The following is a 24713-nucleotide window of genomic DNA, read 5'->3' as shown; positions in this document are numbered from 1 at the left end:
ATGTTTGAAGGTAAGTTCTGAAAATGTGCAAAGACTGAGAACAATTTAGTACTGAATTGTTGAGCTATACCTTAAAACCTTTGGATTTTTTTGGGCCGGGCTCAAAACTACCCCCCGTGACGGAAGCCAGCTGGGATGTAAACTTTTCGGCATGAAGCCCTCCCCCACTATATAACCAACGATCATCGTTTCTGGCTGTTCGCCAGAATTTTGAGTTACGGCCTTCCTACGCAAGTATGGAATTTGATTTCATACATTTTACAGCTGTGGAAAATCGAAACTTTTATGGAAAAATATTCATGGTTCCAAGACTGTTACGACAGCTCTATTTTATAACACAAAAAAATATAGATGTCTGAAATCAATCCATATTTTTTTGTCAGGCTCTTGGAAGCGCAACTACAGTGTTTTTGTGAGAGTACACGATATATTATACAGTACCATGTTCTTGGTGAATACTCGATTCCGATTGGCTCCGAAGATTCCTGTTCTTCGTTATCAGGCGATAATGAATACCCTTCGAGGGTCTCGAGTTGTTGATGTCAAAACATCGTTCCACGTGAAGCACCTTGTAGATTGTATGAGTAGACGTGGTAACCTAACACAGATTTTCTGATACGTAAACGATGTACTCCGAGGACAGAAATGAGCTAATTTTTAAAAAAAATGAGTGGTTTAATCCTTTTCTTTTATTTGGTAATTACAACATCTTTGAAGACTGACAAATACGAACTGAACACTTTTAAAACAGGGTGAGTGTTTCACAGCAAGGTTAGGGTTTCAAATGAATGTTTCAAGAGGGTTTTAGGGTTTCAAAATAGAGTGAGGATTTCAAAAGGGTCCTCGAGGGTGCATGGGAGTTCGCCCAACTAGTCTTTCAAGAGAATTTTAGGGTTTCTAACATGGTTAGGCTTTCAAAACATGGTTAGGGTTTCAAATTAGGGTTTTAAGACAAGGTTAGGGTTTCAAATGAGGGCTTCTAAAAAGGATTTATGGTTTCAAGAGAGTTTTAGGGTTTCAAAACATGGTTTGGGTTTCATAACACATTTAGGGTTTCAAGAGAGTTGGGAATTCAAAACAGGGTCAGCTTTTTAAAACAGGGTTAGGGTTTCAAGAGAGTTTTGAATTCAAAACAGGGTCAGTGTCTCAAATTAGGGTTTCAAAACAGGGTGAGTGTTTTAAAGTAGTTTCAAAAAAGGGTTAGGGTCTCAAAATTAGCGGTTTCAAAACAGGGTTGGGTTTTCAAATTATGGTTTCAAAAGAGTGTTAGTGTTACAAATTGGGGTTTTGGTAAAAGAGTTTTATGGCTTCAAATTAGGGTCTCAACGTAGGGTTTTAAAACAAATTAGGGCTTAAAGAGAATTTTAGAGTTTCAAATGAGGGTTTCCAAACAGGGTTAGGGTTTCAAATAAGGATCTAAAGAGAATTTTAAGGTTTAAACGTAGGGTTGCAAAAAAAAGTGTTGGGGTTTTGAATTAGGGTTTCAAAACAGACTTGACGAAACGAAACGGCAACTTTTTGTGACATGGTTTAACATCTCCAACATGGCGGAGGCGGCAGTTGTGAGTCACACGTCGTCCTGCCGTCTGGGTTTGGTCTTTATTTGCGTGCGCTACACGACCAAGCTCTAGTCTTCTGGAAATTATATGGCGACATAATTGAATATATAGAATCAGAATGATACACATCGATTTATTCGAATGTCACAAACAATTTTTATTTATTTATTTTAATCGAGAAGTCTGAAAATTAGGGTCTGGAAAAATTCAGGAATTATGAAACCACAAATTAACGTGTAGAAACTCTCTTAATTTAATAATCGTTTAGGAGATTTCGAGGACCACTATATCCCGCAGTTAGCCGTCAAACTATGCCTACAACCCCAAAAACGGTTTCGTTTGTTGTGGTGACCCCGCCCGCCAACACAAATGGTGGAGCAACACAGAGAGAAAATAATCATACTTGTACATTCTTCATCCCCTGCAAAAAAACCATTTACTGCAAATTACAGAGTTACAGTAGTTGAGTGAAACTCTTAGTTTGTCTGCATATTGTCAACCAGTGGGCAAGTCACACACACCAGAAGGCGCCACAGTGCATTAATCATAGTGTAGTTTAATTCTTGACATTCTATTTCTATGTTTTTATAAAATATACAGGCTGCTAGTTTCCTTATTAAAAACAACAACGACAAAAAAAACCTTTGGGCAGGCTGGGAGAGATCAGAATTTCCATTTAAACGGCGAACGATAAAGATACAAGTGTAGCACGGTCACCGAACAAACTCTTTTTCAAGGCCCCACTGTACTGTACAAGCACCAGACAAGTGAGCGACCATGAAATGTACTTTATTTAAGGTCGATCATCAGATGTCCACTCAAACCGTTGCTTACGTTACAGCGACACCCGAAAGAAAGCGCAGGTGGTCACATGCAAGGAGATTAAAAAGACCACTTAAAAACCCCGATGATATGGCATACTGGAAACTAAGCTTTGGCTGTCGATATGATAAAACACTTTCAAGTATAGTCAGATACAGAGGTATATTCATAAAAAGTGATAAATTAAAAAAGGCAACAGATTTATTTTTTTACAGCACAAAACATCCACACTCCAAATGCTTGATGTAAAAACAAAAAAAACAAAAAACCTGTCATCGAAAGTAATTTTACAAGCATCAAATATAGATAAGCACCCTCTAAAAGCAAAACAAATTCATTGCTTAGAAAAAAATAAATGGCAACTGTCTGATGCTCCCATCTTTAACTGCTTGTGCCACAAACATTTTGTGTGGACATTAAAATGGCCGCCTGGTGTCAAATTCAAGAAGAAAACAAAACGACTGGAGGAGCTTCCATACAGCTGTCAAGCACACTAATGACCCCCCCCCCAAAAAAAAATCTGCAACTTAGGATTGTTCTTTATATCAAAATGAAAAAGTGTATGATACTATTGCAACGACTCATGATGTGCAGCAAAGTGGATCTAAAAACAGATAAAAATGAGTCTCTTTATAATGCATGTTCACTTGTAAACAAGCAGCACTTGATGACTGCGACCCGATTATGAAACCGTGCGTGTCGATGTTCAGAAAAACACTGTTACACTAAACGCAAATCAATTCCCAAAAAATACTTTGACAAATTACATCTTTCTATATGACGACGTGTTGACGCTGGTTTAGGTCTATTAGTAACAGCGGCGTTGTTGCCGACGGAGGCAAAGTAGGGGGGGGGGGGGGGGGGGGGGGGGGGGGGGGAATCAAATTCCGACGCAGGGGGGGGGGGGGATCTTAGTAATCTTCATCCTCCGATTCCTCGTCTTCGGCGGTCTCCAGCCAGGTGAGCCACTGGTTCACCTGCATGACAAAAACTAAATCAGAGACACAGCTTGTGTTTGGAATCACTCCCTAATGAGTATTTTTTGAATTAATTATTCCAATGATTAGTTAGAGAAAAAAAAAAAATAATTACGGGGAAAAAAAAATTGTGATTACAGTTTATTAACTGATAATTGTGTATTTAATGATTACAGAGGTGCAACAATTGTAATCTTGGTTTTTAATCAAAATAACATTTCGAAACGTCTGCTTTTATTATGGAAAACAACATTTTTGCCTATTTCCTGACGTGTTACAGACCAAACCAGTAACTGAATCATAATGAATTTGTTTGTGCATTTTCTGTATTGTCAATTTGAAATAAATTCCTTTTTGAATAATGGGATAACTAAATGTTTCAGATTCACTGAGGGGAAAAGAAAGAAGAAAAAAAAGACAGGAATTGATTATTAAATCATGGGAACTATAGGACATAATTGCTTCAGTTTTTACAATTCAGTTTTCAGATCACATTTTAGTCAAGAAAGATTAATTTCAAAAACAGAAGCGCAGAACAGTAGTGGCCTTTTTATTTATTTATTTTTTTTTTTACACGATGTGGTTTGGTCTTAAATATACAATGTTTAATTCTCTTTTGTGCGTTTTGTTTGAGGAAAGAACGTACGTGAAACAACGCTTTGCCTTTTCCCGGATACTCTTGGGTGACGTCTTCTTTCCATGTCAGGAAGGCTTCTTCTTCAATGATTTCCATGTCGTAAAAGTAGGCAAAGAAGCGCAGCAGCATGCCTGGACGCAGAGAGCACAGTGAGCATTTCTGACAAGTGCGTTTGTGTGTGTGTGTGTGTGTGTGTGTGTGTGTGTGTGTGTGTGTTTCGGTCACCTTTCGGGAAGTGTTTAGCATCACAGTGGACCTGCAGAGCGTAGAGCGCGCTGACTTGCAGCTCAACGTGATCGTGCAAGAACTTTTGCATGACGGGCTTGAACGAGAGCAGCAGTTGCTTCTCCTCATCCAGCTGCTCCTTGCTAGGAGACGCCAGCTGCTCTTCGTCATCGTCAGGGTTTATCTCGTAGGCGATGTACTGCAAGAAACTACCCGGGAAAAAAAATGAAGCCAAGTAAAAGTACAGCGTGACAAAATGCCTGGTCTACCTGGTTGTGAGGATATTGACAAAGCCTTTGTCAGTGTGGAGTTTGGGAGATATGTTGTCTTTAATCCACTTATAGATGGACTGTGGAGATGGATCCACTTTGATCTGCTTCAGAAGCTCCTTCTCCAGCTTCATCAGTGGGAATAGAAAGCTCAGGCCTTTGCCCTCCAGAATCTCCAGCATCCGGTCCTTGTTCTGGTCCATTTCTGGAGACGTGAGGAGAATGAACTATCAAAGCACCAGTCACTCCCAATACAACTTCGAACTTTAGTCTTAACTTTAATGGATTCTAGAAAGTCCTATACAATTTGACTGCGGCGACCTTCATACGTTAGGAGTAGAAAAAAACATTTAAGATGACGGCAAAGCACTACATTTGTCTCAATAAATCTCTTCAGCTTGTAGAAACGTTCAAACAGGACGAGAGCCAAGGTTGGCTCCCTTTACACTAAAGAATTAGTTTGGCAGCTTCAGCTTACTCCAGACGATTGACTGCCTTTTGTTGCTTTACAGCTGCTAACTTCATTTTACGGTAATGTGAAAACATTGGAAAAATGTGATGCTGGAGGTGCATTTATGACACACGCATGCACACATCCTGTGGCAAAGTTAGGAATTTAGTGTTTGTTAAAATGGTTCTCAACATTGCATGGACTGGTAATTACTGTCACTAGATCACATTCCAGTCACAAGCCAGACTGTGCGCATTTCTTAGATTCTTAGGCTGTACTTGCCTACGTCTGAAACAGTCGAGCTGCATTTCCACTACTGGCTAAACAAGGCAGTTATCGACCTGGTGTTTAAGAGAGTTCTTCGAGTGACTGAGATCTCTCTCATTGCAGAACAACAATATTCATCCCACTGATCATCAAACAACATTGCTAATCCAAACGACATGACTTGTCAATGATGGATAGAGGTGAGTGGAGTGCGAGACATACCAGGTAGCATGTTCTGCATGTTAACCTTGCTCTTCTGGAAGAGATCGGCGAGCCACTCGCGATCCTTGAGCTTGGCCATCTGTTGCAGACAGAGCAGGAAGAGCGGGAAATGGGCGCCGTTCTCCAGCTGGTGGGCCAGATCAGTCATGCTGATGAGGTCAGCGACGGCGGCCCGTGCCGCAAACTGAGCCAGGTACGACTTCACCAGAGGGACTTCTTCCTCGATCTTGGGACACTGGTCCAGGACACCGAGAATGGCCTGTTCCGGAGAACGTTGGCAGTTTAGCGCGTGAGCGGCGGCAGTACCTCACTGTGAGCGAGGTATAAACTGCGAACATTCACCTTAAGAACACCGTTGAGACATTTTAATACTTCTGAAAGGCAAAATTTAGATTTGCACGCCTGCGGTGTAATGTCATACTGTGCCGCAAAATGCTGGGCACCAAGAGCTAAAACAGAACAGCAATACAAATTTCCTTGAGACTGACAATGGGCTTTTCCCATTATATGTTAGCATTAAGCTAGAGGACTTGAAATTATCTGGTTTGGGTGAACATTTTGGTGTTTAAATACACAACTTTGAAGTCTCTTGTTTTATGTATGTATTGCTGCTCAGTGTGCGTTAAAGTGGGAATTGTTTGAAGGTTTATAATTACTAGAACTTCTATGCTAATATCCATTACTATGACTTTTATGATGGATGCGTCTATTTAAATGACCTGTTCATTTACGGTATTTACTTGTGCGCTTAATTGCTCAAAAAATGCATCTTTGTTCCTCTATTTATGCCAGTGAGGCATAGCGACAGACAGAACAAATGGACTGCTCTAGTCAGATCGTGTATTCTAATCAGTCAGGTCAAACCAACATTACGTGACAGAAATAAGGGGTGCTAACTTACTGTAATTAAATTACTTCACCCACACAAACTTTACAGCATGATTCGACAGAACGGCGGCATGTTGACGTACAACCGCTAGCACTAGCTCGCTAGGCTACATAACGTTTTGGTTGCCTGTTATCGTATTAAAAGTACGTGAACATACCTTAAGCAAGCCTGAAACAAACATCCTCTCCTGTCCTTAGCACCGGTGACCACCAACACATTCCCCCCCATTTTGTCCTCATAATATAGTCATCCCGATGCACTCGTCGCCGCCACGGTAACGAGTGCATCCGGTCGCATTTGAGTTGACAACATAAAGCCCAATGACTGTAAAAAAACGGGATGCGGTGGTATCGGAATACAAGATTTTAATGCAGTAGATTATCTAATAGGATAAAAATAATTCTGCATACTGTTCAATTGCACAACATAATCAGAATTGTTAATACATTTTGACTTCAATATTTGTTATTTTAATGTTTTTATTGCATCAACATTGTAATGGCAGACTCGGTCGCAGCCTGAATGAAAGTATACGAGTTTTACACGTGCTAGTCAGAACTCACCTTTACTAATTCTGTTTTGAACCTTGGTTATAAAAGTCGAGTAAATCAGATCCTCAATTGTCAAAATTAAAACTCGGCACTCTTGTTTTTCAAACAAACATAACATTGCTGGTAGACGGAATTGGATAGTTTCTGCATGGACAGATTTTAATTCTGTGAATGTATTCGTATAGATTTCTTCTCTTGCATGCCATTTACGTCTCCTATATCCACTATTGCTACTTGAAAGGACTGAAATTTCCCCATTGTGGGACTAATAAAGGTAATCTTATATTACAAATAACCTGACCCCGTTCTTAAATTACATCTTCAGTGATGTATTAATTGAGTTCTGGCTCAGGGGGCGTCGTTATTTATTGTTATGACTTATTTTACATTTATAACTTCCGATGCGTAACAATTGGCTTATTATTTTGTTCAAACTTCCAGCCAGACCTGTGTGACAAGTTAATTGTATAACCAAATCACTTATTTCGGTTTTGCGACTTCCTGACACGATAGCTCAGCAATTAGCACGATACTTTGTCTACCCACACCTCGCCCTCCGTGATAATGGAAACAATATAAAGAAGCATGCCAAGAAGTGCAGCGTATTCGCTACCACAGAGGCGATGATTAGTGACTTACAATGTGTTGATGACACAATCATTCATTAGATGAAGTCATCGGATTCGGTAAAATATTTTGCTGCTTGAATATACAACGTTTAATTCTCTCGTGTGTCAGTTTTACAGGGAAGTTCAGCTGGGAGTGACAAACAGCTTGAAGCAAGCATGCTTTGTCTCTTTGGAGAACTCTCCCATTTCTTGACAGCAGCAGTGAGAACAGACGCTAAAGACGCTCCATTTATTTTATTTAAACAAGTTGAAGTGTGTATTAACCATTTTAAATGTGTTATAGGGTTAGGGTTAGGGTTAACCCTAACCCTACCTTTACACTCACCTGCAGAAGGTTCTCGCTTGTGACAAGGCCCTCTGTGCAGAGCTCGTGGATCAGGGCGCTCGCAAGTTCCTTATCGTCATCTGAACGACTGAGCGAAGACACCACAATCTTGTTCAACATCTCAGATAAAAAGTGTTTAGGAGCCTTCATCTCCTTCATAGTGGCCACAGCCTCACTGACGTCCTTGCCGTTCATATAGTCAGCAACAAGCGTGTCCTAAAAAAAAGAAGACAATGGCCCAATGTGTTACACTGCATGCAATAGTGTTGTACAGGACTTGGGGGGTGAAAACAAACAAAAACAAAAAAACGTACCGTCATTTTCTGCAGCTCTTCCTTAGTTGGAGGTAGTTTTTTGGTGGACTTTGCGGGTTTTTCCTGAATCGGTGGAGGACTGGTTTTAAGACCAAGCTGTGGGGACTACAAAAATATATTTTTTTAACCATTTAACTTTTGTAAAGTCATGTTCTGCCACCATATAAACAATTACCTGCCCCATTAAGGAACCTTGGGCACTTGGCGGCATCATCGTCATCTGTGGCTGCAGCTTTGGCACTTTTTTGTTTAAGATGAATGACTGTGCTGGCCTCAGGCTGATCTGGAGGTGTGAAAACAAGAATTAAAACCATCTGGCCTTTTGTCAGAATAAAACCAGTGCAAACCAAAGACATCTGCTTATAGAAGATTAATTAATGTCACAATAGAACCTGGAGCGTCTTTCCACCATCTTAACAGAAGTCTAAATACCTCATCAACATTGAGCTTCCCTTTCTTGCTAAAGCGTGGGCCCATATCCTTAGACTGCATCTGAACAGAGCCATTCTGTTTATGGCTGAAAACTGGTGAACTCTGACCCTGGGTACACATTGAGAATAAATGCTGGCAATGTCTAGAACCAATAACAAAAGCAAGTTGAGTTGGAGGGGGAAAAACGTAATGGCAATCACCTGCATTGGCTTGATAAAAGGCTTGCTTCCTGTATCAAACGGGGGCTGATGCAAACTGTTAATCCCAATATGGCCATTGAAAATTGGATTGGAGCGGTGGCGGCCCAAAGTTGGAGAGTAGTGGTCCTGAATAACTCCAGGACCTGTTCCAATTCCAATTCCTGCACGAATTAAGAGGAAATACAAACATTCCAAATTGTGTCGTGTGTGGCATTGTGGGTCAAGAGGACAACAATACTGTGGCATACCAGGCATTTGTCCAAACATATCAGAAAGCCCCCCAAGTCCTTCTTTGTCAAATCTGATCCTGGCCTGTAGAAAAGAACAGTCCAGGAAGGCATTATCCATGAAAAAGTCAGACCTCGAGCCATCAGATTGAGGGGGAATGAAGACACCCAAGTCCTGCAAAGAACATTAGCTTGGCATCAGGTCAGAATGAGAGGTGACTCGTAAACCGCTGATAAACAAGGAAGCGTTTGAAAATGCAAATGAACCTTTATGGCATCCTGACGAACTTGACTGATCGTTTTTGGTGCGTTGTCAAAATAAGCTTTACGAGGCACCCAGTTGTTCTCGCGCAGCTCTGCTGTATTCTGCAGCAGGAAGCGAATCCTTGCAGGTAATTCCTTGTTGTTGGTCAAGGCCTGCATGCGGTCAAAGTACTGATTCATCAGGGACTGGAATGACAAGAAAGATGTGTCATTAAAAACAAAGAGCATTAAAAAGGACTGCTTTGTTACAGCATTGTTTTGTACAAACTAGGGCTGCAATTACAAATCGATCATTAAAAGTGTTGGCAATGAATTTCATTATAGATTCGTTGTGTCGCTCGATTATTACATTAGTCACCCGCTGCATCGCACGATTATTACAGTCTGTGCCGCGTATTGGAGAATTTTTTTTGTGCTGTTCCTATTCATCAGAACTGAATAAAAAGATAACTCGCTTTTCCACATAATAGGAAGAATATGGACTTGAGTATCGTTATATTATCTGTATGTTGCTGCAGTGTTTGTGTGAAGATCTGTTATTTGGAGCAACAGTCCCGTGAAAAGGTATTGGGCCCCCTTCTCAAATTCTTATATTTTTGCTGTTTCCACACTGTGTTTAAGATCAAACAAATGTAAATAGACAAATATAACCCAAGTGAACTTAAAATTCAGTTTTTAAATGATTTCATTTATTAAGGAAAACCTGGCCCTGTGTGAAAACGTTATTACCCCCCCCCCCCCCCTTTGGTAAATCATGAATTAATTGTGGCCAATAAAATGTTTTGTTAGTTTGCACTGATCACACCCAAGCCTGATTACCTCCAGACCTATTCAATCAAGAAATCCCAAAACCAATCTGTACCGACAAATCCAGTCAGACAAAACATCTAAAAACATATGCAACAAAAGGACACGATCCAAAGAAATTCTAGAACGGTCCAGAAATAAAGTAATTGACATCTATCAGTCTGGTAAGCGTTACAAAAGCCAATTCTAAACCTTTAGGATTCCAGCGAACCATAAGGGAGACTAACATGGAACAGTGGTGAACCTTCCCATGAGTGGCTGGCCTAAAAAGATTACCCCAAGAGAACAGCAATGACTCATCCAGGAGGCCACAAAGGAACTCAGGATAACCTCTAAAAGAACTGCAGGCCTCCATTGCCTCAGTTAAGGTTAGTGTTCATGACACAACTATAAGGAAGAGACTGGGAAAAAAATGGCATCCATGGCAAAGTTCCAAAGCAAAAACCACTCCTGACCAAAGAGAACAAAGGCTGGTCTTACTTTTGGAGAGGGGGGGAAAAAAAATAAAAATAAAAATCTGAATGATTCCCAAGACTTTTGGGAGAATATTATATTGACTGACGAGATGAAAGTTGAGCTTTTCGAAGAGGTGAGTGTGTGTGGTTACATCTGGCATAAATGTAGCACAGCATTTCAGAAAAAGATCATCATACCAACAGTCAAACACAGTGGTAGTAGTGTGATGGTCTTGGGCTGCTTACTCCTTCAGGACCTGGACAACTTGCTGTGATTGATGGAACCATGAACTCTGCTCTTTAACAGAAAAACCTGAGGGAGAATGTTCAGCCATCAGTTTTTGTCCTCGAGCGGAAGCGCACTTGGGTTCTGCAGCAGGATAACGATCCAAAACACACCAGCAAGTCAACTTCTGAATGGCTTACGAAAACAAAATGAAGGTTTTGGAGTGGCCTAGTCAAAGTCCAGACTTGAATCCGATTGAAATGCAGTGGCATGATTTTAAAACCCTCAAGTGTTGAATTCAAACAATTCTGCAAGGAAGAGTGGGCCAAAATATCTCCACAGAGATGTGAAAGACTCATTGCCAGTTATAGACAACGCTTGATTTCAGTTGCTGCTGCGGAGGATGGCCCAACCAATTATTAGGTTGAGCGGGCATTACTTGTTCCACACAGCACCAGATCACTTTGAATAGCTTTTTGTTCTTAGTTAATGAAATCACCATTTAAAAACAACATTTTAAGTTCACTTGGGTTACAAGTACCGCTACTTTGGCAATAGGATTTTGCATTGAGCCGTTAGCATTAAGATGGCAATGTTTTGAAAATTAAATGTGTTGGATTAAAATATACAACTTGTTCATTCTTTTTGTAGTGTCTTCAGTTTTTCAGCCAACTGGAGTGTCAATAAATAAAAAACAAAGTAGGACCTTTTGAGGAACACAGAGAGGGCTCACACAATGCACTCTACTGTAAAATTTTTGATAAAATGATTAGTTTACTATAACTGGGCATGATTATTTTTTTTTTTTTATTTTAAATGTCTGGTATTAAGCACATTTGGCATGCTCAATACCAGGTGGACTTGTCTGTGTCGATTGACAGTTATTCAGGTCATGGTAATCCACAAAGGATGAATCAAAGCAACTGGACTGTTCTTGTTTATGGAAGACGTTTCACCTTAAATGCAAAAGGCTTCTTCAGTTCAAAATTTCCAGTGTGGAGTTAATGCCTCAGTGTGTGTGCGTTCTTTGGGGTAATCAACAATAGGGTGTCGTTGTTGTTTCCCCAGTGTGGTTAGTGAAACGTCCTGCATACCAATCAGTTGAGAACTCAACATTTAGGTGGTTTTTTTTTTAATTCTTTAGTCATAATTTAAGAGCTCTGGGATTCTGATGCAGCGACCTATGTGCACTGCCAATTTGAAATGTGCTTTTTTTTTTTTTTTAAATAAAAAGGGATGGCAATTAAGAATTCATCGATGAATCAAAAATAACCGATTAAGAAGTTAAACTAATCGTTAGTTTCAGACCTATTACAAACATACCCGAGCCTTTGCATGATCAAGTTTTGGTCCCACCGTCTTCATTATCTGACAGAGGCATTCCAGGTCTTCTCCCATATCCTTAATTTGGACTCTCTTCTTCTTTTCCAGAAGCTTAAAACAAAAATGCACATTAGAAAATTTAGTTTTCGTACTGCCGATTTTGTTTTACTATGCAGTGGTGCCTTGACTTAAGATTTTATTTCATTCCGTGACCGTCCTCAAGGTAACACTGTATATTGTGTAAATAGGACCTACTGTTTTGATGCATTTATGGAGGATGGATTCGTGGATAAGGTGGAGTTTCCCAAGTTCTCCAATGAATTTGATGTTGCCAAGCATTTTAATCTTCGCAACAGCACGCTGTTCCTCCTCCTCAGAGGTGAGTGGGCAATCGTGTTTGTCAAAGACTACAGAGGAAAAACAATGACAAAGTTAAAAGTGATCTTGACAAAAATTGCAAAACGTGCTATACAAAATATTTGCTACACACCTTCAACATTTCTGGCACGATTTTCAAACTCATCTTGAAGCTTGGAAATGAGAAGTCTTCTGAAGGTCTGCAAGCGAGACAAAAAGAAGAAAAAACTATATTAAAGGCCACCAAAAGCCAGTTAATGCTTTCACCTTAAAATATTTAATCATTTACTGTATTCTGCTTTTTTGTTGCAGGATTTTCTGTTGCTGGATCTTCAAAGTTTGGTGCATCTTCTGCCAAGCGTAGACATAGCTGAGCATACAACTGACTGTACTTGGGCTCTTCGAGGGCTTTGTCAACGATCTGAAAAGCCCCCCCCCCCCCCCCAAAAAAAAGCATAGAAGCACATAATGAACTAGTGCCTTGATGGGCTACACAAATGGATCAAAGAACTTTAGAGAACACCTACCAACAAGATAATTCCTTTCAGTACAAGCTTAGAATCCACACCCACATTGAGGAGCTCCAGGCACAGTTTGTCAAACTTCTCAGGTGTCAGCTTATTAAGAATGCTAAAGATAGAGGCATGCAATAAACCAGCAGCTTAACACAAACTGATTCCATCAACGTTTTGACAAACACGGAAGCAATAGTCTTGAATTCCCAGTCAAAACTCACCCCCTCACTTTTCTGAAGATTGCATCATGCTGCACTTTCTCAGCAGACACACTGGCCTCTCGCCTAGTGCTTCGAGAAGGTATCCATCTCTGAGCGGCAGAACCTGGGGCCTTCCCCAGGAACTCGCTGTAATTGACAAACAAAGCTGATGTTACAAGAACTGCATGGCAAAACAACCTTGTGTCAGCTTAACGCAATTTTTTGTTTAGTTACATAGTGGAAAATAACGGTAGATGGTGGAGGATTTATTGAATGTGTGTGAAACACTTTGGCAAATAAGTTGGCAGCTCCAAAAAAAATGTGTCAAATGAAGAGGAAAAAAAGCTAGTGGAGAACCTGTCCCTCCATTTGTGTTCATAGTGACACTACTTTTAGGCCAGCACAGATTTGGTGAGAACTATCAATAACATGCAATTTACTAATATTGTACATTAAAAATTAAAATAAAAATCACCTTTTGCTTTCAGCCTTGGGAAAGTGCTGAGGTGCACCCCCACCTCCTCCCCCCACTCTGTGATGCAAGCAGAAAAAAGCGTGTTGAAACGAGAAAGGGTGTATGCGTATGCTAGTTCCGTTTGTGTGTGTCATGTTTTGGAAGCGTTCCCAGTGCGAGTAGTCAGGGACGGCTCACAACATAATCAATACCTGAAATGAGAAGGAACCCCTGGTGCAACAACACTCTCCACTTTGGCGGCTTGACTACAAATATTTGGAAAAGAATTGTGTTCTGGGAAGGAATCTGGGAGAAGCACCCTACAATTACAGAGAGGAGAATAACAGTTACAAAGCAAGCACATTCACATTTCAACAACTGAAAAGTCAGTTTAATAAAAAGGACAGTTGTGCTCCGCGAATAAATGCGCAAAGGGCTTTTCATAGGCCTGTCACTATCATTTTTTAAAGACGATATATTTTCCCCAACGACAGCGATAAACGCTTTTTCATGCCTCTGAAATCATGAAAAATAAGGCCGGCCCTTATTCATTTTTAATTAATTATTTTATTGATTTAAATGTTTACTGTTTTTATTATTTTTCTTATTACTATCATCATTTACTTTCTTGTTTCTCAATTAAATTTGTGTTCTTTACTCTGTAATATGGAACCCCCGTGGGCCTGCAATAAAGAGCTGCAAGACCAGCCCGGTTTACATGGAGCCTTCTGTTAAACCAAATGAAAACGCTCCATATAAAAACCTCCATCGGAATAAACAGGCCGAATGGAATTTCATTCAGTTTCACAATGGACCCCCGCGATTTGTGGGGATAGGGAGTCGGTCAGACCACGACTAGCGAGACTCTGTGGATAATTGATGCCCACTATAATTACATTAAAAAAAATGTACCTGCAAAAAAAAAAAAATTCGTGAATTTCAAGCACAGAAACTAATTTCAAAAATATTTGTCCGCAAATGGGCAAATCCGCAGGTGCCGAACCACGAGTATGTGGGGGCGCCCACTGTAGTTGTCCTGCTTATATGCCAGACTTGTCCTACTTGCGAGTACAAAGGATGTACTCGTACATTGACCTTAAACATGGACTTTGAATAATCTTATGAGCATTGATTTGACATCCAGTTGAAGAGCGTACTATTCCATAGACCTTCGGCTGGATCTGAAGGATACGGGATAAACGCTCACACGGCTTCCCAAGGTTACCAGTGCAGTCCACTCAAATTTCGCCAACTGAGAGTCAAGTTTAATGAGGACAGTTGAGCACATGAGCGCTCCACGTGCCGGTGGGGCAAAATTCAGCACTAGTACACACACACACACACGCAGGCGCTGCTAACCTGGCACGAGGCATTAGCCCAGCAGGCATCCACGTCTCAATCCCCTTTCACAACTACCTCCCGGACTCTAAAACACGTCGTTAATGGTAAATGACCTATGATAACACCGATTCGTAAGAGTCACAGAACGATCATCTGACCGACACACGACTTGTCGAGGTGCTGATGGAAATTCTACCACACAAAATTTACACGGACATAAATAATATTCTCTCATAATTTGTTAAATTAATGCTAGTAATGTTTGGGGTTTGACATTATCGCTACGTTTTGGTGATTAATTTGAAACCGTGCTGAAGGGCCATTTAAACGTTCATCGCCAATACCGCGATTGTTAGGTTCTTTGGAGAGCAGTAGAAGATCGGATTGGATTTGAATACGAATTCAGAGTGAAAGCGAGAAAAGGAGTCCAGAAGCTGTTTTTCCTCAAGCCTTTGTTAGGGAAACCGGATGTTAGCACACAGCCACATAATGGTGGCTATCTCCTCGAGACGGCCCTTGCGCCGATACCGCAAGACATTAAAGTTACATTCCAAAATTGTGGAATTCCGATAGTTTCTTTGTTCTGTCGACGTCATGTAAGGGCAAGAACAACCGAATCCACGCAAAGCCCCTAACTAGGTCAAGTAGCTAACACTCGCCAGAGCCGTGAAATAGCCAAAGCGCTTACCTTTTACAAAAAGAACGTCAGCTCAACTGTTGTCGTTTCGACAAATATTAAGAAAACTAGGCGATGAATGTGGGGGAACGGATGCTAATCTGTCGTAATTATCACCAGAAAGCTTCAGTTTCCGTTATCGAAAAGAGGACGGGCCTCGTCGTAGTGGTTCGCAGTTGCTGCGAAGAAGACTGCTGACTGGCTGTGTGCGTCACGAGGCATGAAGTCGCTTTTTGAATGGGGGTTCTATGATGCGTCATCAGCCTGCCCCGGTGACGTCACGTACTGAACACTCGCCAAAAGTTTCGCAATTCACTTGATTTAGTTTCCGGAATTGGTAAATGTTCCTATGAAAAGCCCTTTTACCGTTTTAAGAGCTGGGCCGTAAATCGGATCTCACCCTAAACATATCTTGAACTCAAAATTATGAAAGTAACTAGTTACATGTAACGAGATGACGTAATTTAAGTAGTTGTAATCATAATCAATCACATTGCCGGGAGAAATGTGTAATTATATTAGTTGCTTTAGGACATTTCCACGTTTACAATTTTAGTTACAAAAATAGTTGCAAAAGGTCGGATTTGGTTTAATCTCTTCCGCCTTCTAAAATCGACGCTTGTGATTGGCTGTCTACTCAAGTGGGAGTTCTTGGCTCAATAAAGGTTGGGAAACAATATAGAGCAGGGTAAAGTGGATACTGAGTGATTCCGAACACAAAGTATTCCAGCTAACTTCGGAATTGTGAAGATCTCACCTCATTTTCACGCTCTCCCCACTGAGACTCGTTGGGTCTCCACCGCTGACATCAACCGAACAGGGATTATTCAGCACCACATGCAGTGCCGGTTCTGACATGACTAACACCCAGACTGATGTTATTTTCGGGTGCCTTTGACCACCCCCCACCCCCCCAAAAAATAAATAAAGGTGCCAAGTTGTCAAATGATGAGTGCCTTCAAATTGGACAAATAATGACAGAACAATTAGGCACTGAAAAAAATACTCGCGTTCGTATGACCTAACAAGCATCCTTCCAGCTGTTGTACGCCAGACCAAACCACCTTTTGCAGGTAGTCATGTTTTGTTTGACTCACATTTGGTGCTAAACTAAAAGTACACGTTTAAAAAAAAAAAGTACAGCATCTGGGTTGTATTTCCAGAATTGGAGGATAATTTAGCCACGAACATCTAAAAATGATACCATTTCTTTTACAATTTGTTATTTTGTTTGCAATAAACAGGTAAACCATTATATCATTTGATTTATTCACCTCATCCATAAACAGTACAGTATTTATGAAGTATTTTGTCTGTCCAATCATACTTTGCTGTTTGGCACAACTTGGGTTATTATAGTGAGCTACCTGTAAAACATATTAATGAATAAATCCTTTCCAATAAGTTACATTTGAAAACTCATTTAATTTAACAATTTCTCCAATGATATAAACAGGGTTGCAAATCAATGTTAATGCACTGTACGTAGCAGTTGATAAGGTACCATAAGGTGCAAAAATTAAGTATTAAGAACAATACTTGGGTTTCATCGGAGCGTAGCACACTTTCACACGTGTGTGGGAGATTTTGTCACTTCCACCGAACCCAAGGTTGAACCTTTTGGCCATAGCTTCAAAAGGTATGTTTTGACACAAACCCAAAAAATGCTCATCATCAAAAGAGCACCACGCCAACACACAAATGTTCGGGTTTTAATCTTCTTCAGCTGGAACGGGGGCCTGAGACAAGGTGGAACCTGAACAGGTCCACTCTGTCATACTGAAGTATCAATTGATATAAAAAACCTTTCAGAAATTGAAAATATATTGGTTAAACAGTACAGTCAGCTTGCTAACGTTAAGAATCTTGTCGCTAAGTGAAGGTTCACCATGTCAATCATACCCATGCCAATAAATCAAAACATTTAACCAAAATATAAACACCCATTGAGACCGAGGTCTCTTTTTCAAGATGGAATCTGGCCGAGGCGGCGGAGAGCACAATTCGTCATAACAATACATAAAAGAACACAGTAGTTAAAAATTGAAACCTATCTATGCAATCCACTCAGAATGCATAGCAGCAAAACAAAAACCAAAAAGGTACACTGTGTCAGCAAGCTGACATAATTGGCTGTTTACATGTACATTGTTTGTTTGTAGTTGATCTAATTAAAAAAAAAAAAAAAAGGTGTGGGACCTTGACCGATACGCATTTCTAACAGCATAACATACTTATTGAAATGAACAATGAAGTTCAATGGAAAATATTTTCCTGATAAAATAGCCATTATGACAGGAAATTGTCTTGAGTGGGCTGCAATTGTTGTACAAGCTCGCAGTCCCTTCCATCACACACACACACACACACACAAAAAAAGAAAACCCGCTGTTGGGTGCTAGTCAGTCTCATCAAAGGATGCTGATCGGACCCCTTTAGTCTGGCCACAAACACATCAGGCTAAATAATCACATAAAATGCACGCTTTACACATAAAGTATCGTCTTGCGTTGCATATGACATCATCCCAGGAATGATACCACTTGATGTCCTCTTTGTTACGCTTGTTAGACTTCTGGGCCTTTTTACGGGCCTTAATGGTCACACAATCTTGACCGTGGACCTCGTGATTGTTGTTCGGCTCTTTGGGCTCCCAGAATGTGAGATCGGAGAGGTCGGTGCCGTCCACCCACCTGAATTGACCTTCTACTTCAATGTCATTCAAGCCAATCCACGCCGAGGGTTGTAAGTCATGATCATCAACGAGATCGGTCAGGAACGCCTGCTCGTCATCGGTCTCAATTTTAACTAGTAAACTGTTCATGCTCTCACAGTGCTTTTGTGCATCCCTCCAGTTTTTTCTTCTCTCTCGATATGGAAGGTAGCAATTAGAAGCGTGCCTAAACCAGCCATGCCGGCAGCACTTTATGGGATTCTCTTTCTTTGTGTCACATACTTGTTTGTAGAGCAGATCCTGCTGCTGTTCCTGTTCCTCCTGAAATTTTTGTAGAGAGGCGTTAAGACTCAGAATCAACCGCTGGTGCTCACTTATGAGGGTGTTCATAGTCTCGTAGATTTCGAGATATTTGAGCTCCAGTAGATTAATTTGCATACTTATGATTGTGGTTACTTCAAAACATTTAGCGTTACGCAATAGCTGCTTTTGCTCAAGATCTAGCCGCTGATGTTTAAGCTGTAGGCTGTGAAATTGCAGCTGTATGTTTCCCATGTTGGTGCTCGTAAACTTGTCCAGTAGCATACTTGTATGCAGCCGAATATTTTCTTCACTGGCGCTCAGGTGATGGAACTTGGACATGTTGAGAGAGAAACCAGCCGCTGTGCAAATGAGCAGTATAGCGAATCCAATGAAATAGCAAACACCTTGTGTCGGCATCCACGACATGTTACATTTGGATTGATGCCATTCCACTGGAGTTTGACGGTCATATATTATACTGACAGAAAGAGGGGAAAAAAACAGGGAAATTCTAAGCAATTGATTCTTGCAGCATAACAGCTTGCAAACATCACACTTCCTTCATAAACATACTTTTCTTGAAAACAAAACTCTCATTAAAAAAAAAAAAAAGCAAACCTTATCACATATTTTATGATGACAAAAAGACTGAGCCTGTGTTCAGAATCATGTATTAATTTGCTCCTCCCTAATCACTATACAGTACAGAATCAGGGATTTTATACTGTAGAATGGACAGATTAATATCTGTAAAAAATATTGAACAAATAAATATGTTATAAAAGAAATAGCCCGTGACCCTCGTGAGGAGAAGCGGCTCAGAAAATGGATGGATGGATGGATATAAAATATATATTGTTCTTAAGAGGGAGTGTACTTCGGAAAAATAATACAAACCAGGGCTTGACTGATGAATTGGCAGATGTTAGTCCTTTTCAAATCGGCACAAATATCGGGACGATTCATTGCGATATTTTTATTTTTTTTACACAATGACTTACAACATAAGACAACGATAATGACAGTCAAACAAACAAACAAACAAAAACTTGTTAAAACTGAGTTCAATAAAACTGTGCACTGAGTCTGTGCAGTAGAGCTGAGAAAAAAAGGTTGACTAACGCGGTTATGTCTACAGAAATGAGTCGATCCCAAATTTGTGCCTCAACACTCCGCCAAAAGCATGTTTGCGCCGGAACTTTTCCACACAGACATTACTCGCACGCAATGTCATGACCTCCCCAACATGGCCGCCACATAGGTGTCGGTTGCCCGGCTGCTACAGCACGCTGGCGTATCGCGTCTTCATACAGAACTTGGGACCATTGCCGCAATACACTGCAGTAGACAGAAGATGTGAGTTTGCATGTTTACATCCACAAATAATCAAAACCTCAACTGTGGACTTCACTCTGTTCACGTAACCTTTTTACGGTGCAATTAGGGCTAGCCAAATTTGTGCAAAGAATATGAAGAATCGTGTGATTATTTTTGATTGAGAAGAATCTAATCTGCCACAGCCAATCACGGCCCAAGTCGGGCCGGTGTAATGAGTAGGCCTACATACGTGTGACATGTGCGCGTCATGTTGGGCCCCGCACAATTTTCAAAGTGCTTATCATTTTGCTCGATGACACCCTAATAGATGAGCAATTTATTCAGCATATTAAATTGAAATTGAACATAATTTTGGCAAGGGAGAAGGGGGGTTCCAAAGGGAATTAGTTATTTGCCAATTGCTGTAAAACAGATTGATAATATTGTAAATGACTGCCAGATTAATTTTCTTGAGGAAGAAAAAATATATAAAATCAAATTGTTGTTGGTGTTTTTTGTATATAAACATGAACTGTTTTAAGGGTTAAGATGTGTGTTTAAAAATTACTTTGTATTTCTGTGTTTTTGGGAATACATTTATGTATGTTGATGCATTCTTCCCCTTTAGTAGGATCAAAGTAGTTTCATTTGTGGTGAAACAGATATCAGCTTTTTTCTTGGAAAGAATAAACATCCTATTTGCAAAATCAATACTAAATGTGAAAAGTAAATGGAAATGTTACACTTTTGTTCAACTGGTCAGCTATGCAAATCGAAACATTTTGAGGTCTGAACCTTTGCCATGAGAAAAAAAAAACAAAGTGACACCACTTTGAATTTTAATTGAAGATCCCTGATATAGTGCATAGGGAGTGATTCCTAACCAGGGGTGAGTCTAGGTCGAGTACTTTGGGTGGGCTGAGGCCAATTTCAGAGTCCCCTTCTGAAATTGAATCAAACTGCCGGCTCAAACTTTTTAGTCCATGAAAAAGATCATTTGGTGGATGACCCAAAGTGGGGCTAGCCTCACCAGCACTTCTACTAATTTATTATTAGATCTATTTACGCAATACACTATCAAAATCTGGTTTATTGTCAGAAAAGGACAGACATTTTGTAACAGTATGAATACAATATGAGTATTTCATCTCAAGAGGAAAGGAATATGAAAAAAAAATGTGGCTAGTCTCTAGCTCTGTTAAAGAAGAAGGTCACCATTTGATTTGAGTAATAGACAACAGTGTTGGAAATGTAGGATATACCTCTGTGACCTTTTGTTACTATCACATATCTGATGCAATAGATAGCAGTGTGAGCTAAATAATGCAGTTCCGAACCACTGAAGTGACGAAAGGAAACAAGACTTTTTGGAAGAAGGAATGATTAAATGGAAGTGAACTCGAATGACAAATTTGAGAATCGACCATGCTGTATTTTATTGTTTTATATTTACACAGTTACCATAACATATTGATTTTCACTGTAAACTATACACTGAGATGCATCTAATTTTATTTAGTTTTGACTCGAAATGAAATATTCATGGTAAGATTTGGAGTTTTTGCAGGGGATTAAAAACAACAACAACAACAACAACAACAAAAACACGTGTGGACACGCCCTACCTTGGGATAAGATACTTCATGGAGATATTTCATATCATATCGTCTCAGATACATTGGGCAAAAACTATTTTGCTATTCAATTTACTAGCGACAGCTCCAAGTGCCTAATTAGCATATTAGCTAATCAGTCCGCAGCATGACAAGCCCCTCTCGGGTCAGTGCCGACACATAACATTGAGCAATTGAAGAGACATTGAAGCATTGCCGTATGGTCAAATGTCATTTCACAGATTGTGTCAGGGTTGTAAATCAAGCATTACCTGGTAATTAGCGTTAACACAGCTGGAAATGTGTGTAGCTGTCCTGACCATAGATACGAATGTACGCTAGCACGCCGACATGCCTACGTGGCGGCCACGTTGGGAAGGTCGAGTTTCCTTTCAAAGGCAATGCATGGACATTGAAATGAAGTCCGAGCTTGATCTTTTCTCAACCGATTTTCACGAGGTTGACTTTTTTTGTCAATGCCAAAGCGTGTGCTATCACCGCATTAAAAAAAAAAAAAAAAAAAAAAACAACAACCATATTTTTCAAATTAATTTGAGTCCACCCAAAATAGTGCTGGCCCCGCCCCTGTTCCTAACACAGCCTGAGTATTCCATCTTAAAACTGACTGAATTGTGACGATCTCACCTCATTTTCATGTTCTCCCCACTGTGACTGTTAATTGCGTCACCACCGCTGAAATGAATAGAACAGGGATTTTTCAGCAACACGACACGAATGTGACATTCACACCCCAATATCTACGTATAAATGCTGCATTTGACTTTGAAATGCATTCAAATGATCACTTAGCAAGTTCACATACGACATTCAGTAATACTCGGGAAGTAGTACAGCAGTCTCGATTAAAACATGTACTTTCCCTTACTGTTACAGTACACATGGAGTCAGGAACATCCATTTAAAGCTTTCTATTCAAAACGGATTTCATTACCCATCCTGTGTAGAGTCAATCATGGCTACATCATTTTGTTTCACCGCAACACAATCTAAGTATTAATCAAAAAATAAATACATAAAAAACACCTATAAGGCTTCGCATGGCCACACCTTCCGTATTGCCCGGCATGGCGTTATTTTCACACGCCTTTGACGAAACAAAACAAAAAACAAAGCCGTATTCGGCGCGTCACGTGCCTCGTCAAATGACTTACGAGTGACGGAACAATTATTCATTTAATTATTATTATTTTTTTTTTTTTTAAAACCACACACACACACACACACACGTTAGTATGACACAAAACGAGCATCTGACGAAATAAAAGAGGGAAAAAAACAATATAAAAAAAGAAAAGAGCGTCTGACGAAAACAGCACAGGTACTGTCAACCGAAAACATCATTTGCTGTTTGGCGCAACACGGTTAGATACTCACGCACCTGAAAATCATCTTTATAACGTATTACTTAACAAATCCTTCGTATCATGAAATAAAAGTCATTTTTTAATTGAATACTCGTTTAATTTTAGTATTAGCCCAACTCTATTCACTTAATCATTAAGTGTTACATAACTTCATCATTAATATGATGATTGATGATTAATAGGGTTTCAAATCGATCCTAATGTTCATGCTAGCTGTGTTAGCTGCTGTGCTAACAAACACGGCTAAACAAGAACAAAAACAGTAACAAAAACCCCTGATATTAATATGTTGCTTCCTGATCGTATATGAGTAAAAGGGGTGCTTTGGTTTGCGTGACACGCAATTACAGCTAAAAAAAAAACCAAAACAACAAAAAAACATTGAACAATTGTGAAAAATAGAAGACAAGACAAAGGCTAACTTAGGTCTAGCCACGGTCAGGACAATTACTAGCTTGAGTTCTGCTGAGTCATGTCGCTCACTGTTTTCTCTCTTCCTTCAGACCAAGGGGGTCACCAAAATGGTGCCGGCGGGCCCCATGTAGGCCCTCTTGGATCACATAAGTGGCCCGCCGGGGTGTTCCAAAAATAGTGTCTTTCTCGAGAGATTTTTTGTACATTGTGTAGTTATTCGCCGAGTTTGACAAAAAGTGTCTATTTTGACAAGTAGTCAAAAGTATGACTGAAACCAAGGTTGAACTTTTTTTGGGCCCTAACTCCCAAGAGCAAAAGAACACCTTACCTACAGTGCAACATTATACTTATATGGTTATAGGTCACATTGAGTGGATTTTTTTGTGTGTGGAAATTATTTATCATTTTAAATCACAAAAACCTGGCATTTTGAACGCGTGTGTTTTAGACTTTTTATATGGCCACTGTATATTAATGAACACACATTTCAAAATCAGTTGTCATAAGTCTTAACTTGCTCTAGTGCCACTCTTAAGTTAAGCACCACACAGGCTTACGTACACAATACCGCAAAGAGGCAAACGTTGAGAAGTGTACGGAGCGCTGAAAAAACGAGGCCTTTGCTGTTACTTATCAGCGAAAAAAGATTTACAGTTACCTACTCTTTATCTTTCCATTTCAGGCACAGTTTCAGATGGATGTGCAGCTCAAATGAAGAACATGATGTCTGAGAGCACTATCGCTTCCTGACATTTGTTTTTATTGCCGAGTGACCTCGGCATGGCGCACTTTGACCACTGTCTTCTTGACTTAGTTTCAGCCTCGCCACAGTCATCGAAATCACAAAACACGCACACAAGCCTGTGAAATAGCCATTGTGGAACAATTGTGTTTACAACTGTAAACACAGAAGAAACATTGCGACACAGTAGTAGGCCACTCTCTCAATATTTCCTTGCTCGTATTACTCTGCTCTTATTGTGTACGTTTTTAGTAGCCCAGTAGATGTCACCCTCTGCCCATCTTTGGTCTCCTACAGTGAGTGATGCCAAACCAGCAATAATGACAAGACACGCTGTGCTGGACACAAAAAGGTGTTTCAATACATACATTTTCCAAGATACTTGTAGGTATAGTACTTAAGAAAAAATAATAATTACAAGTGCTAAACAGGATTTTTGTTTCGTTTAGCAAAATTCATCCCTGTTGCAAGCGACAAAGATTATTGCGACAGCGTAATGATCTGAGCATTGTTTTATTTTTCTCTCTGTTGTGTGTAGTGACAGTTGAGTGGTGTTTTTCATTTCGATGGACTTGGGGTTTGATTTGACAACAAAGTTTGCTTTTGAGCACCGAGTCTCAGGTTTGTGAATGCGAATGTGCATAGCTTGAA

The 24713-nt window shown here is 40.1% G+C and overlaps 2 protein-coding genes across 5 annotated transcripts; both read right to left on the bottom strand.

Annotated features, from left to right (window-relative positions):
* Window positions 1-3240: 3240 nt before the first annotated feature.
* LOC133399279 (eukaryotic translation initiation factor 4 gamma 2-like) lies at window positions 3241-13913 on the bottom strand. Of its 2 annotated transcripts, XM_061670714.1 has the most exons (20): window positions 13810-13913; window positions 13619-13675; window positions 13165-13290; window positions 12956-13058; window positions 12718-12849; window positions 12562-12628; window positions 12327-12478; window positions 12072-12182; window positions 9264-9446; window positions 9018-9171; window positions 8770-8930; window positions 8570-8677; window positions 8313-8420; window positions 8138-8242; window positions 7824-8039; window positions 5430-5688; window positions 4490-4694; window positions 4221-4429; window positions 4005-4126; window positions 3241-3358 (listed from the first exon to the last, which is right to left on the bottom strand). In XM_061670714.1, the coding sequence occupies exons 7-20, from the start codon at window positions 12408-12410 to the stop codon at window positions 3293-3295; spliced, it is 2091 nt and encodes a 696-aa protein (XP_061526698.1). In that variant the 5' UTR covers window positions 12411-12478; window positions 12562-12628; window positions 12718-12849; window positions 12956-13058; window positions 13165-13290; window positions 13619-13675; window positions 13810-13913; the 3' UTR covers window positions 3241-3292. The 2 variants fall into 2 exon arrangements, with proteins under 2 accessions (XP_061526698.1, XP_061526699.1); XM_061670715.1 differs by lacking the exon at window positions 13619-13675.
* A 2981-nt stretch (window positions 13914-16894) lies between these two features.
* On the bottom strand, window positions 16895-22633 carry LOC133416503 (C-type lectin domain family 4 member E-like). 3 transcript variants are annotated; one of them, XM_061703507.1, is made up of 4 exons: window positions 22474-22616; window positions 22167-22214; window positions 18876-19069; window positions 18531-18609 (listed from the first exon to the last, which is right to left on the bottom strand). In XM_061703507.1, exons 1-4 carry the CDS (start codon window positions 22494-22496, stop codon window positions 18563-18565), a joined length of 312 nt encoding a protein of 103 aa, XP_061559491.1. In that variant the 5' UTR covers window positions 22497-22616; the 3' UTR covers window positions 18531-18562. The 3 variants fall into 3 exon arrangements, with proteins under 3 accessions (XP_061559480.1, XP_061559472.1, XP_061559491.1); XM_061703496.1 differs by having other exon boundaries at window positions 16895-19069; window positions 22566-22633; XM_061703488.1 differs by having other exon boundaries at window positions 16895-19069.
* Between the last annotated feature and the right edge of the window lie 2080 nt (window positions 22634-24713).

This window comes from Phycodurus eques, chromosome 2, assembly GCF_024500275.1.
Source record: "Phycodurus eques isolate BA_2022a chromosome 2, UOR_Pequ_1.1, whole genome shotgun sequence".
Taxonomy (NCBI): domain Eukaryota; kingdom Metazoa; phylum Chordata; class Actinopteri; order Syngnathiformes; family Syngnathidae; genus Phycodurus; species Phycodurus eques.
This window is presented reverse-complemented; position numbering and strand designations above follow the sequence as displayed.